The following is a 12,153-nucleotide window of genomic DNA, read 5'->3' as shown; positions in this document are numbered from 1 at the left end:
CTCCCAGCCCCTCTGGTGCCCAGGGCTGGCACCCATGGGGCCAGGCAGGAGCCCACCTTCCACGGGCAGGGCCAAGGGAGGGGACGCATGGCCGAGCAGGGCATGCCCAGCAGTGGGAAGGTGCATGCATGTTGTCCAGAGCAGCAGGGACCAAGAGCTGTGGTGGGATGCAGGTGGCTCTGGGCCATTTGTGCCAACCTCGGGGGTCCCTGCCCAGTGTGGCAAAAGACTCTGGAGAGAAGCAAAGCCCCTCTGCCCTGTTGACTCCAGTGTTCCTTCCCTACCAGGGACCCCTTCCTTAGTGCAGGGGGATCCTGTTCCAGCAGCACCCATCCTCCCACCTTGCCCAGGGGGGTTCTGCTGGGAGCATCCCTGCGGGCAGCCCCGGCAAAATCCACAGCTCCCTCCAGCCCTGGGAGCACGCTGGGGTGTAAGAGCCAGTTTTGCTCCAAGCTGGGGGATTTGCTCCAGGATCAAAGCCAAAGGAGGAGACACAGGGTGTGGGGTGCTGATAGTGGCTTCCCCTCCCCAAGTCCCATCCTGCTGCACTTGGCCAGCTGCAAGCACAGGCTCTGGCAGCTGCGACAGGGCGGAGGCAGCAGAGATGCACAAAGCCCTGGTACCCTGGTTTTGGGCAGGGAAGGGAGCTGGGAGGGTCTGAGAAAGCAGGAGAGGTGCAGAGTCAGTACGGCAGCTGGCAGCCCCTTGGGATAGAGGAGTCAGGGGATCAGAGGGGATCCTGGGGGATCCCCAGATCTGCTGGGCTTTGGGAGGTGACTCTTGGGGAGGCACAGAGCAGCCAAGCCAACAGCCCCAAAGTTTCAGCTGGTTTTAATACTGTCAGACACACCCAGGAGCAGGGCCACCGCTGCCATCCCCTCCGGGCTCCCTCGGCACTTGCCAAAGCGAACCCACCGCCAGCCCAGCCTCACGGCCACTTCATATCCCAGGAGGCGGGGGAACCATCGCCGCCAGCACCGCTGCCCGGACACCCTGCCCGCACTCCCACTTGCTGGTGCCAGGTCTCGCTCACCTCCTACTGCTAATCCTGAGGGACTGAGCATTGCAAAAGGCTCCCCTCTACCCCACAGAAAGGGAAAAAATCAGGTTACTAAAAGGGTCATGGCACAGCTCTCTGCCTACTGCATTTGGGTGAATTAACCACCACCTTTCCCATCTTTTCTCTGCACCCTTGTGGCTACAAACCATCCGACCCCCCACTACCAGCTTGCAGCCCTGGTGGTCACCACTTGGCTCTGAGGACAAGGGACCTCCAGGCACCCCAAACTGCAGTAAGGTGGGGATGGTGGCAATGCTGAGGCTTGAGGGGCACTGGAGCTGGCACCCCGGGAAGAGGAACAGGCAGTGCATGCCAAAACACCAGCTGCAGCGCCTGCCGGGATCACACAGCGGGTAGAGCCACCAGTGATGGGGAGCCAGTGCCTCTTGATAGGAGCCGTCTCATCACTCCCCTTGCACTATGCGGTGCTGACACCACAGGCAGGGAGACCCAGGGCCTGGCAAAACGGGCAGGGAGCAACAGCCAAATAGGTTCTTTGGAGCCTCTGCTTGCAGCTGTGGAGGGAGCAGGAGGAACGTGGGAGGCTGCAAGCCCGAGTGCCTGCCCTAACCCCCCAAAACTGCTGAGCCCCGAGCTCCAGTGCAGGCAGGTGACTGCCGCTGGCTGCAGCCTCTCTGCTGGAAGCAGAAGCAAAAAGGGAGAGAAAATTTGTCTCCAGGCTTAGTTGGGAGGATGCAGCCAAGCCCTGGTTGCAGAACGGGATCCCCCAGCCAAGACCCATTTGCAGGATGGGGTCCCCCAGCCACACCCTTGTTGCAGGAGGGGATCTCACCCCTGTCTAGGGGGAGGAAACGGCAGGAGCAGTCCCTGCCTCCCACCTGAAGGGCCCTGTAAAGTGCAGTGCTGTGGCCCCAGCACCAACGGGGGGCAGGGAAGCCCTCCCAGCTGCCTCCCAAGTTTGGGGACATGGAGAGGGGGGTGTGAGGTCAGAGCAGGAGCGGGCAGGGGCAGGCAGGGCACTGGTCAGGCAGTGGAGAAGAGCAGCCCCGTCCTTCCTCCCCAGGCGCCTACTCGTCGCAGCCCAGCAGCTCCACACGCAGGGTGATGCGGTTGTGCCAGGCCACGGGCAGGATGCGGACAAAGCGGGCGTAGAAGGGCACATCAAACACATTCTTCTTGTGTGAATAGTTGTCACTGTTACCGTGGAAGATCTAGGCAGGGAAAGGTGGGTGTCAGCATTGCCAGGACCTCCCTGCCACCATCCCATCCCCCGCCACAGCAGCATCCCCAAGCCCCAGGAGATCTCTGCCCACCTTGCCCTGCCCCACACACCTTGGTGCTGTTTGTCTGGCCATCCTGGTAGAGGGTCCAGGACGTGCCATTGTCACTGTAGGCCACCTTGTAGGCTGCCACGTATTGGATGTGCCCAAAGTCCCGGGCGCCTTGCGTAATGATGCCCGTCACTTTCTTCTGGTCCCGGAGGTCAATCTGGCACAGAGACAAAGCTCATCAGGGCTCCTTGCAGGAGTAGTGCTCCCACCCTGGACCTTCCTGTGTGTCCCAGATATGGCCAGGACGTGCTGGACCTCAGAGGTCAAGAATGGAGAAAACACCACTCAACCTCCTCCCCAATGCCAGAGCAACTAATAAAACACTACTGTGAAATATTTGACCCTTTTAACACTTGCAGCATCCCTCAAAGTAACCCAAAGCAGGCACAAACCCCACCATCTCAGCTCCCTTCCCCACCACTGCCACCTCAACATTTTTTGCTGAAAAGGTCAATGTGAGAATGACAGCAAAAAATCTCAATTAAAAAAAAAATAAAGGCTTCCCGAAAGAAATGCATTTCCACTGGAAAGTGGTTCTGGCTGAGAAAACACGCAGTTCAGCGCGGTCTGACATTTGGGTTGTAAGTGAGATGGTTTCTATTCTCTTCACTTTGCCACAGTGAGCTACTGCTGCTGGCATGCTCCAGGGTAACCCAGCAAATGAGCTCAAAGTCTTCTTAATTCAGTTCCTATTTTAGGCTCGTCAAGGGCAGTACTAGCTACACATATACACGTATATATGTATATATATGAGTATACATGTAAAACTATATACATGTACACAAACAGGCAGCCTGCAGTGTGACAGCCCAACTCAGCGTGTCATCCCGACCCCATCAGCGGACGTCTTGATAAGCTGTTTTATTTAGGGCCATGGAGCAGCTGCTTTTAATCATTTCCCAAATAAAAAGCGGGACAAATATCTAAACTGCTTTGTCCCATTATGTCATGAAATCATGTGAAAAGTAAAAAAAACAGGGGAGGAAAGGAAACTGAGAAGGAAATTTCAAAACTATTTGTTCCCATTCCAGACTGGGAAGAGAAAAGCAAACCTGATTTTTTCCTGCAAAACAGAAACGCAGTGTTCCAGGCAGCCGGAGGGTTGTGGGATGGTCACCTCAGGCCAGGATGGTGCTTCCCAAGGGGGTGATGCAGAGCTGGGGTGCTGCGAGTTCAGTGCACCCCACAAGAAGGTCTGCAGAGACAGCACCACCCTGTCCCTGTCTCTACAGGCACTGATGTTTCTGACCCAGAGCTCCAGCATTGCTGTTAATACTGGTGGCTGTGGCCCCATCCTGACCTGCCCCTGCAATCCCAGTTCAGGGAGAGCACAGCTGGGCTGCGTGCCCCATCACAAGCCTCTGGCTGCACCATCCCAGCCTCTCCCACTGTGCCCGTCCTGCTTCCAGCCCCCCGGCACAGGAGGTGGCCCCAGGCACAGCTGGAGGAGTTGGGGAGGAGGAATGAGGTTACAGAGGGAGGGCAGCAAGACCCACCTGCAGCCACTCAGACTGGCCATTGTGGAGTGCTGTCCAGGCATTGGTTTTGCCTGTCTTGTCCAGGCGAGCGTAATGGGGGTGCCAGGTAAAAGCATCGATGCCCCAGGTCTTGAAGACGCTGGAGGCTGTGATCTGCTGGTCGGAGATCAGGCGGGATTTCATGCCCAGAGGCTCCGAGCAACCTGCCGTGTTGAAATACACTGTAACACAATGGTTTATACAGGCAGTGAAAAGGAAAGAGCCCACTGCACCATCACGAGTAAAATCCCGCAGCCCTGAAAGGCACCATCCCCATGCTCCCACGTTTCCACTGCCTGGACCGGCAGGCAGGGCCAGGCAGGGAAAGGCTCAGCAGAGGCGCAGGATCACAGCCAGCTCGCCTCTTCCCAGGATTTTTAGCTCCCAGCTATTCCCTGGCTCACAGTGCCTCCTGCTGCAAGGATGCACGGATGTCCCCACAGCACAGCCCGACCCTAGAATACAGACAGCTTTGGCAAAGGAGGATACTTTCGTGGGTGAAGAGAGCAATGCAAAGACAAAAGACATCCCCAGCCAAAAGCATGGCTGGCACTGCACCCACGCAGCAGCAGGACATGACCAAAGTCCCCACAGCATCCCACTCGCACCCCAGCATGCGGGTCCCGCTCCTGCCACAGGGCAGGAATGCGGGAGGCACAGGGGAAGGGCTCAGGCTAATCATCCCTCACGTTTCCCAGAGGACTTTGATCCTCGGGTGCCTTTCAAGCTCTCCGGCAGGAAAAGCAGCCAGTTCACAGCTCAGACATGGAGGGAACACAATAAAAAACCCCGGCTTGGGAAGGTGTTAGTAGCGTGAGAATGCAGCTCAAGCCTGGCTGAGCTGGTGGGATTAACAGCTTGTGCTCTCCAAAAGCACCCGTGGGTATTTCCAGGCATCACGTAGCCAGCGTGAGAAAAACAAGCACTCACAAATTCCCTGTCCCAGGGGATCAGAACCAGTAGAAGGGGTGATGCCCTGCCCTGTGTCACCTCCTGCCCTGCAGTCCCCAGGGAGGGGAGAGCCACCACCGACATTTACCGTTCATCTCACAGCCAATGAGTTCAAAGCGCAGCGTGCAGGCACGGCGGCACATCACGGGGTAGATGCGGATGAACTGGGCGGTGATGGGAGGGTTAAACATGTTGGTCTGCATGGTGCCGTAGTCCACATTCCCCTGGAAAACCTGCAAGAGCAAGCAGGGTTGAGTGCCCCAGCCCCCCCACAGCCTCGTGCATAAAATCCTTCCCACTACAGCAACACTCCCCAGATTGCAACAAGCAGAGAGGTGGCTTGCTTCTTTCTTTTTAACACAATAAACAGTCAGGTTGTTATTTTCATTTCCACCACTGCAGAAACAAGAGAAACTTCTCTGTTTTTTTAAAGCAAGACAGATATTCCCAGCCATTCCATGGATGCTCAAAAAAACAAGCACGAGACACTTGCTGTAAAAAACAGAGTGGAGAGTGCTGCATTCGGTGACTATTCCTGCTTCAAGAGTGAGATACACTGTCAGTTCATGCTGGGTGCAGACACAGCACTGAGCTGTGTAAGCATTTGCTAGCACTTCCAGACCATGCCCGGCTCCCACAGTGTGTCAGCAATAAAGATGTTATCTGAATGACCTAAATAATTCAGCACTGCTTCTTTGGTAACGCTTATTATGGTCAATTAAACAGAACCAGAGTGCTGTCTGGTGCTGAAAACATCTGTGCTGTCCCACTGCTAGGACAGTTCCTAACGTGGTCTTGACCTGGATCAAGCAATGCCAGGTCAAAAACACTTTCCAAACACGGGGGACAGTTTGGGATGCAGTTCACAGCCACCCCAGCACCTGCAGCGCTGCTGGGTGGGGAGAGATGGCATGGCCCCAGCACGGAGCATCACCACCCACCTTGTCTGCATCCTGCTTCTCGTCCTTGCAGAAGGTGAACTCACGCCCATCCAGGCTGTAGGCAACTTTGTAGGCACGGACGTACTCTTGCTGGCCCACACGGCGAGCACCTTGCGTGATGATCCCGCTCAGCCGCATCTTCCGCAGCAGGTTGGCCTGGGGAGAGGAGAAGATCACGAGTGAGGCGCAGTGTGGATGGGGTGCACAGTCCCTGTGCCCGCCGGTGCTGCCAAGCCTGGATGGGAGGGTGGGCTCACGCTCAACATCAGGACCAGGAGTGTTGTAACTCCCTCAGGGCGAAAGCATCCCAGCCTTGCATCCCAGGGTGGGCAGAGAAAGGGGGATCGCCACCCCAGGTCCCCATCTTCCTCCCAGGGACCTTGCCTTCTCTAGGCACATCAGAAGATGCCCCTGGATGGCACCTTGCTGCAGCAATTTAGTCCCATATTTGCCACCAGGAGCAGAGAAATCCCATGAGAGCAGCCCTGCAAGACCAGCTGCGGCTACTGGTGCTGCGTGCTATGCCAGCACTTTCAGCCCTGCTGCAAGTACCTGGATCCAGGGGCTCTTGTCATAGTTGCCAGAGGTCCAGGCGTTGACAATGCCATGGTTGTTGAGGCGGGCGAGCTCTGGCCCCCAGCGCTGGAGGCCGAGGAAGCCGTAGTGGACAGAGGATGCCGAGAGCTGAGAGTCAGAGATGGCTCCTCCTTCCATGCCCAGGAGAACGGCACAGCCTGGGAGCAGTGGGGACATCAGCAAAGAGAGATGGTGAACAGGGAGCAAAACTGGGGGGTCATTTGCCTCTTGTCTGGGAACAGGGGCAAGAGATGGAGACCAGCCCTAGGACCTGGCTGTCCCCAGGGTGCCTCCCATCCCCAACCTTCAGCCAAAATGGCACCATCCATCAGCCCCTCTCACAGCACAGAGGTCTGGGGGAAGAAGGGGATGCTCTGGCCCCCCTCCCCCGCAGAGAGGAGACAGCACCTTCCCAAGGACCATGCCTGCTGGCATCAAGGGCAGCCTGCACACAGGCACCCATGGCTGCCCTCCAGATCTCCTAAACAAACTGGTGAGATCTCACCTGGGCACGCTGGCAATGAGGGACAGAGCCATGGGGAAGGAACAGGGAGGGAAAGAGAATTCTGTATGGTTGGTGCCAGGAACTTACGGACTTGGCAGGTCTTCCCCAAGAATGGAGAAGGACACTTGCAGGCATAGTTGCCATCCAGGTCTAGGCAGGTGCCTCCGTTTTTGCAAGGCTGGGAGTAGCACTCATTCTTGTCTAGAAGACAGAGTGTGGGGGCTCAGGAGGTGACCCCAGAGCCAATCCCACGGAAGAGACCCCTCATTCAGTGCAGTGGGAAGAGATCCCCTAAGCAAGGGCCATGGCAGGGTCTCTCCTGATACAGTGGCATGGGTTAAAGCTCTAACGCAAAGAGCTGCCTAAGCTGTTGCCACTGACTGCAGCCACATGGGTGCATCAGGACACACAGCCACAGCAAGGCTGGGAGCCCACACGGAGCAGGCTGAGCCTCAAGGCACCCCTTGTCCCATTACTCAAGGCACCGGTGTCCCTCCAGAGATGCAGAGCAAGACTCAGATGCAGCCATGTCCCTGCACCATGGTCTTTCCCTCCACCCTGCAAGGTCCAAACCAGCCCATGGTCCCTGAAACAGCCTAGTGCCCAATGCAGCCACAGCTGCACACACCCACCAGTTGTCCCCCCGGTGCTGCCCAGGGGTCCCCAAGCCCTTAGCAGCAGAGCAGCCTCCACCACCACCTCTGTACACTGTACTTACTGTTCTGGCAGTGCACCCCGTCATACCCCGCAGGGCACTTGCAGATGTAGTCAGTGAAGACATCCCCCCGGTTTGGGACCAGCTGGCACTCACCGTTGTTGTGGCAAGGATTGGGGTGGCAGGGGCCTGGGGAAGGGGAAAGGGGCGGGAAATGGCTTTAATATGGGCACAGGTGGAAAATAAGAGCATCCAGTGGGCTCTTGCTCCCCAAAGACATCACATTCCCCCTAAGTGATGGAGATCACCACATCCCTGCTTGGATCTCCACTCTATGAGCCCATCAGCAGGGCTGGACCCCAGGGCTTGATCCCAGGGCCAGCGGTGCAGGGCCACAACGAGGGCACGCTGCCATGCTGCAAGGCTCCTGGACTTCACAGGGTCCCCATGAGGGAGTCAGCACCTCACCTTTCTCCGTCTCATTGCAGTCAATCCCAACATAGCCCTCCGGGCAGATGCAGAAGAAGGGGGCCTCGTTAATCCCTGTCAGGCAGGTGCCCCCATTCTGACAGTGGTTTACATCGCAGAAATCACCTGGAAGCAAAGCCACATGTCACTGCAAGCCCCTGTCGTGGGCATCTGCCACAGTCCTGCAGATGCACACCGAGGCATCCCAGCTCGACAGCAGGAACTGCTCCCCTGCGGATGCCACAGGGAGGGGAGCACCCAGCAGGGGCCAGCAGGACTGGATGCTGGATCCTGCACAGGACTGCCAGTGTTCAAGAGCGATGGCTGAGACGAGGAGCATGACAGAGCAGCTAGGAGATGCCCTGCCCTGACCTGGTACATTAAAAAAGGGGTTTAACAGAGCTTGCACATCAAACCAAAGCCAGGGGAAAACCAGGTATTTGGTCCATCAAGTGCTTCCCCTGCTCAGCTGGGAAGCAGAGGTGGCTAGGCTGGGGCTCGCTTAGGCATGAGTAGGACAGGATTATTCAAGGGAGTGGGGTTGGTCCCATGGCTCAGTTTTGCTAATGAAAGTTAGTACCCATAAGACCAAAAAAAAATCATTGTAGAGAGAGCCTGCATGCCTCTGCTCCCAGATGCTGGAGACATGTGAGGAGGGAGCACAGCATCCATCCCTGCATGATGCCTACTGGAAATCCATTCACTCCGAGCGCTCTCTGAGCAGCTCCCACCAGGCAGCCCCAGTCCACAGGCAGGTACCCTAGGGAACTGGTAGGGCTGCACCATCTTCCCTGCCTGTTCATCCACCTGCAGCATCTCCCATGGTATTGGGTTTATGTGGCGAGGCTGCAAGGGTGGCTTCAGCGAGAAGAGACCAGGAGCTGCCCCCACATTGGAGACACACAGTCCCAGCCAACTCCAAAACAGACCCACTGCTGCCCACAGCTGAGACTACCACCGACACTGGTGTTGCTTCTGTGATAATATATGTAAAATAAGGTAAAAAACGAAGCACGGCAGCTGTGGGAGAGGAGTGAGAAAAATGTGAGAGAAACAGCCCTGCGGACACCCCAGGCAGGCAATAAGGAGGGGGAGGAGGTACTGCAGGCGCCAGAGAAGGGATTCCCCTTCAGCCCGTGGAGAAGACCATGGTGAAGCAGGTTGTCTCCCTCCATGGAGGACTGCACACCGGAGCAGACTGTTCCTGATGGACTGTACCCCATGGAAAGGAGCCACACTGGAACAGTTCATGAAGAACTTCAGCCCAAGGGAAGGACCCATACTGGAGGTTTTCATCCTCTTTTCTCCGCCCTGTCCTGCTGAGGAAGAGGAGTGACTGGGGAGCAGCTGGCTGGGGACCTGGCAGCCAGCCAAGGTCAGTCCACTCTACCCATCAACCTTCTGCTCCCCATTGCAGTGCTGAATCAGACTGCAAGAGCCGCGCTGAAATTCCTCCTGCCCCCTATTTATTCTGCCCCAAGAGCTGCAAGACTTCAACACTCCATAAACCTAGACCAGATTCCCACAGATCTGGCTGAAAGCCTCAAGAACTCCTTGCCAAAACTGGGACGGCACATCCCTTGATGCCACACTCTTTCTCTGCCACACTGCAGAAGTCAGAGCAAGGTCTGAAATCAGGTGGAGACCCAGGAATAACCCCCACTACCTGCATGCCCTGGAGAAGGTGGAAGTTAATGAGCTGTGGGCTCACTGCCCAGATCCACACTGAACAGCAGAGCTCTCATTAGCCTAAGCTACTACTCAGAGAGCACCTACTCATTAGTCTTTTAGTAGCAGGGCTCCTTTGAGTTAATCCTACTCTTCCTGACACTCCACATCTGTAGGGTACACACTGGTGGCAGACAGGACAGCATTATGTGAAGGTTTCCAAAAAGATGCTGTAGCTCCCTTAGCCCAGCCTCAGGAGGCAGAAAAACTTGGGCACCAGTTCAAGTCACTGCCTGCGCTGCCCAGCCTGTTCTGCATGACCTCATGCTCCATCAATGCGCTGCCATGAGCTACAGCACGGGAGGAGAGAGCTCGTGCTGATATGTGAGGATGCCTTTGCCCACGCCCCGCTGCAGGTCTTGGGCACATCCAGCCCAAGGATCCCAAGGATCTGTCCCGGCAGCTGGCCAAGGCCCTGGGGACAGAGCTGCTTCTGTTCAGCAGCAGGAGCCAGCTGCTTCCCCAGGCACAGAGCGCCAGGGAACGTGTGCTCCCCGGCATCTACGCTGCCTCCGAAGCAGGAGTCTCTGGGTGGGACACAGTGCCGAAGGAGCAAGGGCTCCTCCCAGGTTTGAGACAGGAGTCCCACTTTTATACTTCAATTATCCCAGGTAACTAGACTCCCTTTTATCCCCTCCCAGGAATAATTCCTTACATGGTGGGTCTTGCTAGCCAGCCCCCTGCCTAGCAGCAAAGCACAGGGGTCACATTTTCCACTGTGGCAAGTAGTTTTGGATACTCCTATTTCTTGGCTGTTTCAGGCCTGGTTTCAGAGCAGTTCAGCATCTCCATCCTCCCCACACACATTTTTCTCCAGTCAGAGACAGAGCTGTCACAGGCTGGACAGTCAGAAACCAAGGCAACAAAGATCAGCCACCGCTTTTGGAAATGTTTGCTTATATGAACCCACAGGCTGGCTGGAAGGCAAAAATAACATCCTTCGAAAACTGGGACGGCTCATCCCGGAGGGGCTGGGGGAGGTCAGGTCAAGGCTGTCTTGGGACAGCAAAAGGGGCACCTCTCCACAGGGAGAGTGAGCACAAACAGGCCCTTCCTCATAGCACACCTTCCTGCTGCCCTTTGCCCCCTGGCCCAGAGCCTGTGTCTGGGCTTTGCTCTCCTTTTCCCTAGTCTCACCCATCACTTTTGGAGTCACCCACCCCAGGCATGACCCACAGGGTGCCGATGGAGCTGCTTCTCCCCGGGGTTCCCCGATCAGGCCAGCCAGACCACTGTACCAGGCGGTCCTAGGGAAGCTGTTTACATTGCAGGCACGGTTATCTAAGCCTGAAAGCATGGGGCAGCCCGGCTGAGCCATTCCTGGCTCCAGAGCAATGAAGCAAGGACAGGACTGCAGGCCTGAACTCCTTTGCTGCTGCAAAGGCAGCCCTGGGGGCTGCACACCCTCTCACTCGCCACTTCTGCACCCCGCACACAGCACCCAGACCCTCTCACCCTGCATCCCAGATCCTCTAGCTCTGCACCCTGGATCCCCTGCAGCCCAGATCCTCTGCACCTCGGGCTCCCCTGCACACCGGACAACCCTGCACGCTGGATCCCCTGCACTCCGGACCCCCAAAGCCCCGGGCTTCCTGGCACACTGGATTCCCTGCACTCGGGATCCCCTGACACCATGGATTCCCTGCACTCGGGATCCCTTGCACTCCGGATCCCCAGCACCCCGGGCTCCCTGGCACCCTGGATCCCCTGCACTCCGTATCCCCCGCACCCAGGCTCCCCGACATCCCGGTTCCCCGGCACCCCTGGCTCCCCGGCACCCCTGGCACTTACCGGACACGACCAGCAGCAACGAGAGCCCCAGCCCCAGGGAAAGCAGCGCCCGCCACAGCCTCGCCGCCTCCATGCTGCGTCCCGAGCCGTGCCACGGAGCCGCACGGAGCCGCACGGAGCCGCACGGAGCCGCACGGAGCCGCACGGAGCGCGCCGTCCCGCTCGGCTCCGCCGCGGGGCTCGGGGCGGGGAGTGACTCAGCCCGGCCCGGCGCGGCCCCACGTGCTCCGCGCCCGCCCCCGGGGCGGGACCGGCCCCGCCGCACCGGGCAGGGGTGACCCAAGGGTGTCCCCCCCCGAGAGCCCCCGTGGGGGCGGGAGGGGGCTGCGGACTGGGGAGGCGGCAGCGGGGCGGGGCCGGCAGCAAGGGGGGTACCCTGGCCACCCTGGGGTGCAGGCAGGTGGCAGGAGGGCAAGAGACAGGGTTGGGACGCTGGCCTGGTAGACGAAAATGCTTAATTAGTGGCCTGGAAGCGAGAGCAGCGCGCTGATGATGCTCTGGGCGCGGGGGGTCTGCTGGCGCACCCCACGGGCTGGGCCGGCTGGCAGAGGGGTGCAGAGCTGGACCGGGATGCGCTGGGGGCTGCCAGCACTGGGCAGGAGGAAGAACTGTTTTGCAGCACAAACCCCACTTTTCTCTCCCTGGGTGGGGTAAGAGCTGGAGAGGGCT

At 57.9% G+C, this 12,153-nt stretch overlaps 1 protein-coding gene across 2 annotated transcripts; it reads right to left on the bottom strand.

The window, feature by feature from the left end:
• Positions 1-815: 815 nt before the first annotated feature.
• Positions 816-11,689, bottom strand: MFGE8 (milk fat globule EGF and factor V/VIII domain containing). Of its 2 annotated transcripts, none has more exons than XM_075100582.1 (10): positions 11,485-11,689; positions 7,966-8,091; positions 7,561-7,686; positions 6,930-7,043; positions 6,314-6,495; positions 5,762-5,917; positions 4,909-5,053; positions 3,849-4,051; positions 2,354-2,509; positions 816-2,232 (listed from the first exon to the last, which is right to left on the bottom strand). In XM_075100582.1, the coding sequence occupies exons 1-10, from the start codon at positions 11,555-11,557 to the stop codon at positions 2,089-2,091; spliced, it is 1,425 nt and encodes a 474-aa protein (XP_074956683.1). In that variant the 5' UTR covers positions 11,558-11,689; the 3' UTR covers positions 816-2,088. The 2 variants fall into 2 exon arrangements, with proteins under 2 accessions (XP_074956683.1, XP_074956681.1); XM_075100580.1 differs by having other exon boundaries at positions 3,849-4,033; positions 11,485-11,671.
• Between the last annotated feature and the right edge of the window lie 464 nt (positions 11,690-12,153).

This window comes from Phalacrocorax aristotelis, chromosome 7, assembly GCF_949628215.1.
Source record: "Phalacrocorax aristotelis chromosome 7, bGulAri2.1, whole genome shotgun sequence".
NCBI classification, from domain to species: domain Eukaryota; kingdom Metazoa; phylum Chordata; class Aves; order Suliformes; family Phalacrocoracidae; genus Phalacrocorax; species Phalacrocorax aristotelis.
The sequence above is the reverse complement of the archived record's forward strand: the minus strand, read 5'-3'. Positions and strand labels throughout refer to the sequence as shown.

Bases quoted from the DNA above. Each gene is read 5' to 3' on its own strand.
- MFGE8 (XM_075100582.1), bottom strand. From the start codon at position 11,557: ATGGAGGCGGCGAGGCTGTGGCGGGCGCTGCTTTCCCTGGGGCTGGGG. The intron at 6,496-6,929 runs GTAAGTTCCTGG...CACTGCTCCCAG, and splicing joins GGGGAAGACCTGCCAAGTCC to GCTGTGCCGTTCTCCTGGGC. The intron at 5,918-6,313 runs GTACTTGCAGCA...TCCTCTCCCCAG, and splicing joins ACAAGAGCCCCTGGATCCAG to GCCAACCTGCTGCGGAAGAT.